A 4,780-nucleotide genomic window follows, 5' to 3' on the forward strand; every position below is an offset into this window, starting at 1 on the left:
AAAATAAAGAGTGATGAAGGCTTCCTCTAAAAAGGATGAAAAGTTTCAAGAATTATCTTTGAAAAAGAAAGAGGAGTTTGAAGTCATGTTTGACCAATGCACGATAGGAAGAGATTTAATAATGTTGAGAGAAACTCGGGACACTTGTTCCAAGTATTTTCTATTTGGCTATAAGAGGTTCTCCTAGAACGTCCTTGAAATGGGTAGATACTCTTGAATGTATTACTCATGCACGCACCAAATGAATCGAGCCTTGACTTTTTGTGTGAAGTTTTAAGTTAGAACACGTACTTGCAATGGGTAGATATGCTCTTCAAAGTCTTATGCTCTTCAAAGTCTTGCGTCAATTTTAAAGCTACGTATCTTACTCTCCTAGAACAAGTACTTGCAATGGGTAGATACGCTCTTCAATGTCTTACTCTTGCACGCACCAAATGAATTGAGCCTTAACTTTTTGTGTGAAGTTACATATCTTGTTATTGGATCATAGTTTGAGCAGTTTCGCTCATTATGATATTGACCAAGCAAGACTTGAAGAGATTTTGAATTCATAGTAGTGGAACTTTCTTGGATTAGTAAATGTGGTACTCGGAAGAGGTGAAAAAGCTGGTGCCCATGTGCCCTGAAGTCTGTGTTTGTATGTAAAAACGATTCTCCTCTTGGGCTCCCCGCTCTGTGCAGCTCATTCAAATGTAAAGCGATCCGAAATTCGAATGCTTTGAAGACTAACAACAAAGAAAAACAGAATTTGCGAATACGAAGAAGCAAATTATGTGTTTTCAAGAATGGAACCACCAGGGAAGCATTGCACAAGCTTCGAATGCAATCCACACACAGAAACCATAATCGCATTTCTCAGCTAAGCAGCTTTTGAATGCAATAAGATCATATTTTTGACACTGGAGGACCATCTTTCCTTTAATGACAGCATCACTCCGCATCCAGAAAAATCAATCAAATCGGTGAAGGTTGAAGAATTACACGTTCAGATTAGCTAACCAACGAAACAAGGAAGTCGTAAATCGGTCCTAGCAATTTCAAATTTGTAGCAAGGACGGATCACAATCTCTGGTAAAATCACAATTCGGGAACTTCACAGTTGCATTGGCTTGACTACATATCTGTAGGCAGCGATCTTCTTCTTGTTGGAGAGAGTGTTATCGATTATGAGAACCACCTTGCCAGCTTCGGAGGCTTTGAAAGAATTACGAATGGCCTGCTCCGAAGGTTGCATTTTCTTCGTCTTCTCGATTATGGTGGTGTAGCCATGTGCATCATTGGGGACATATTCTGCTCCGCAAATGATGTTCCATCCCAACACAGACAGGTCCCATACCACAAGTGCTGCAGCCTGCACAGACCAAAACAACAATTGGTAGTAAACGAGTGTAGATTCACTTTGTCGAGAACGTCTGGTTCATTTTCCTTACGACCTCTTACCTCCGTTACTGCAATTTCGATCGTTTGCTTTGCCCCCGCTTTCACGATCAATTCCACACATTTTGCGTTGCTGTTCTTGAAATCGGAGTCATCCAGTCTACTCAACCCTCCATATTTAACAGGCACATTGTCGGGAGAGATCAACCTTGCGAGCATCACAATTCACCATCACAGTAAAGCTCATTCGAGATTGCTAGCACCTCTCAAATTGTAAACGAAACTGATAATCCGAGGAATCAATAACCTAGGTGAGTGAACTCACTTGAATAATGCTTCCGAGGCTTTGCCAGCGCGAGCTACAACGAATTTGCTTTTTGTCCTCTGTGTCAAGAATGGGCTAAACATCGAATAGATGGCACTGAAGTACCAAGGGACGTTGATAAAAACCTATACAGGTAGAGGATTACCAAACAGAATTTAAGCAAATCAAGGCAAATTGTTCGAAGTGAAGTGACCGTCTATAGTTCGCTTCGCGACTTGCTCAGTGAAAGAATGGCGAAAGCAACGTAACAGATAGTTAGAAAAGAACTCATCGCAGGAGAAGGAAGAAGCTCTCGTTATACCTTTTTAGCCACAAACTCGGGATAGTTGTCTTGCAACAGAGAAAGCGCCTGCTTTGATGCAGATCTCAATTCCTTCCGGGCAGGGCCTGGTGCATTCTTCAAATCCGTAATCTGCACCATAGAAGTCGCACCACCAGGACAGAACTCGAGCTTCTGGATGCCCGTTTCCAGAAGGCGCACCCTCCATCGCAAGAACTTCTTGATTTTGGCCTCATCACCAAACGCCTTGCTGTAAAGATCGGCGTCTTGGAACACACCATAAACATTGTAGCAAACCGGATGCCCTTGCTTGTCAATCCCATGCATATAAGCGACTTCATCCAAGCTGCTATGGAAGTCTTCCTCGGCCAGTTTGTCTACAGCGAAGCTCTTTCTCCAGAGAATTGTATCCTTGAGCATGGTGAATGCGTCGTTCACCTTGAAGTCTCTGGCGCGGAGGAACTTCAGCAGTATCACATCGGTCCTTTCATCGCCTTTGGTGTGGAGAATCGGCACGCCCCACATGCTAAGATCTTCGAGTGGGACTGCGTCTTCTTGCACTAAGACCTCCTTTGTGGCCTCCTCCGGCAGGGCGGTACCTGCAGGAGCCTGAGGAACAGATACTTCCTCCGCTACAGGCTGCTCCACAATCGTTTCAATCACCATTTCCGGCTGTGACTGCTCGGCTTTCTCGCCCCCAGACTCGTTCTTGGATTGGGTACCGTTGTTTTGGGCAGGTGCCGCTTTGTCTTTAAGCGCGGCATCGACGACTTGATCGGCCGACTTCACGGGAGTAGGAGGAGGAGCAAGGAACTCCTTGTTCTGGATAGCGAGCTCGATGCGGAGCTTGAGCTCTTGCAGGGCCTTCTTCTCGTGCTCGTTGAGGTCTGAGACAAAGTAGCTCTCCTCGCGGAAGGAAGGCAGGCTGGGGTCAACGGCGGTGACGGCAGAAGCCTCCGCGGCGGGGGAAGAAGCAGTAGCAGCAGCCATTGCAGAAGCTTGCAAGTAATGGCCAAAAATCGCACGCTATAAAGTCGCACGAAGCCTTTAATTTTGAATTCGCGTCTTTGCAAGCATCCACAGCGCAGCAAAACTGGACTGGAGCTGATTGGGCTGTGGCTACTACGGAGAAAGCACAGAGGCAAGACAAATTTGAGTGCGCACTGCGGAGCTGATTTGGCTGTGGCTACTACGGAGAAAGCACAGAGGCAAGACAAATTTGAGTGCGCACTGCGAAGCCTGAAGAGGTGTCTGGCTATGGCGGAATGGAAACAGACAACGACGACGAAGACAGGAAAATAAAAACGATCGATAGGGAAAAAGCACCGAATAACGACAAAGCCAAAATCCGGTACAAGGGGAGGGTTGAAAGGCGATTTGCTTGCTCTCGACAGTACTAACAGAGAGGATCGAATTCGAATGCGAATGGAGAAGATCGGAGGCGAGGTAGAGCAATGCCAGGGGAAGCAGAAGCGGAGAAGGCGAAGAGATGGAGGGGAAAACCAACAAGAGCGATGTAGAGAGAGCTTGTGAAGGCGTGCAAGCTGCTAGGGCGATGTCGAAAACGGAGAGCTTGAGAGGAGGGTAACTGGCTATGGCGAAAACTCAGAGTTGTGGCTATGGAGGAGCTTCACATAAAAAGCACACTCATTTGAAGATGATGAGCTTCAAATCAAAAAGACACACAGTTTTGAAGGGGACGAAGATGATGATGATGATGATGAGCTGGCATTTCCGCCCCCCCATAATTTTTTTCCCTCAAATAATTTGTTTTGTACTTCTCGGAATATTTCTTTTCCCGCATTTTGAAACTTAATCATGGAGCGCCACGTTGGTTTTCCCGCGCCACCGGCCCACGCCGGTCACCCGCACTCCCTCCGCCTTCACTGCACCGTCGCCGTCTGATTTAATAATAGGAAAATGGCCTTGAAAACTGGCGCTTGTGCGCGGTCTTTAAAAGTCAGGTGGCCCTCTTAAACCGCCGCCCCTTTTTACCGATTCTCCCGGTCACCCTTTTCATTAGAGAGGCGCAATTACTACCTATATCCTGTTTAGAAATATTGGTTCCCTTCTTCCCTTACCCCCCCTTTCTTATCCTTACTAGGCCTTCTTTTCCTCCCATCCACCTTCTAGTGCCTCTTCACCACCAAGCCGCCTGCACAAGGACAAGCACAATTTTGGCAAGGTTACTCCCATTGGGCAAGGCATGCTTTTGATGCTATCCAAAATGCATCTTCATTCAAACTTGTATCCTCCCCCCTCGTTGCGTGCCTTGGTCTTTACTTGTATGTCGAACTCATGTGCAGCTCCATCATATAATGATACTTTGGCTAGTTGAGATTATAGGGGAATGACACGGGCTTGCAATTGATACAAAAGTGGAGCAAGCCGAGTGCTACTAGGTTCTGACAATGCCACAATACCTAACCTAGAAATCCTCACAATCGAGGATAACCCATAAAATGTATGTAGGGGTGAATAGGAATATTGGCAAAACTTCCCTTGGCTGAGTTAATGGCTTAGCAATCGAAAGAGAGCAGACTAGCAGAGGAGGAACATGCTGGGGACTCTGGGCACTCCAGACTGCTCTTAACTCATCCAACAACACAAGGCACGAGTAATAGAGATGTCGGACATGGGTCTTGATAATGGAAGTAAGATTGGTGAATCCTCTATACTCTGCTTCAATGGAAGACAATGCCGTTGTTGGTTGCTTCTTGCTTTGCCATAACAAAGCTACGGAGCCAAGACTAAAGTAGTATCCACTAGTGGATCTTTTGTCATTTACACTTCCTACC

General features: G+C 46.1%; 1 protein-coding gene across 1 annotated transcript; it reads right to left on the reverse strand.

Annotated features, from left to right (window-relative positions):
• Positions 1-880: 880 nt before the first annotated feature.
• Positions 881-3,090, reverse strand: LOC147898330 (patellin-6-like). Its single transcript, XM_087379323.1, has 4 exons — positions 2,004-3,090; positions 1,703-1,827; positions 1,441-1,585; positions 881-1,351 (listed from the first exon to the last, which is right to left on the reverse strand). The coding sequence occupies exons 1-4, from the start codon at positions 2,970-2,972 to the stop codon at positions 1,094-1,096; spliced, it is 1,497 nt and encodes a 498-aa protein (XP_087235449.1). The 5' UTR covers positions 2,973-3,090; the 3' UTR covers positions 881-1,093.
• Between the last annotated feature and the right edge of the window lie 1,690 nt (positions 3,091-4,780).

The sequence above is a fragment of the Dipteris shenzhenensis genome, chromosome 9, assembly GCF_047967505.1.
Source record: "Dipteris shenzhenensis isolate YYH24624 ecotype China chromosome 9, Dip_SZ_1.0, whole genome shotgun sequence".
Lineage (NCBI taxonomy): Eukaryota > Viridiplantae > Streptophyta > Polypodiopsida > Gleicheniales > Dipteridaceae > Dipteris > Dipteris shenzhenensis.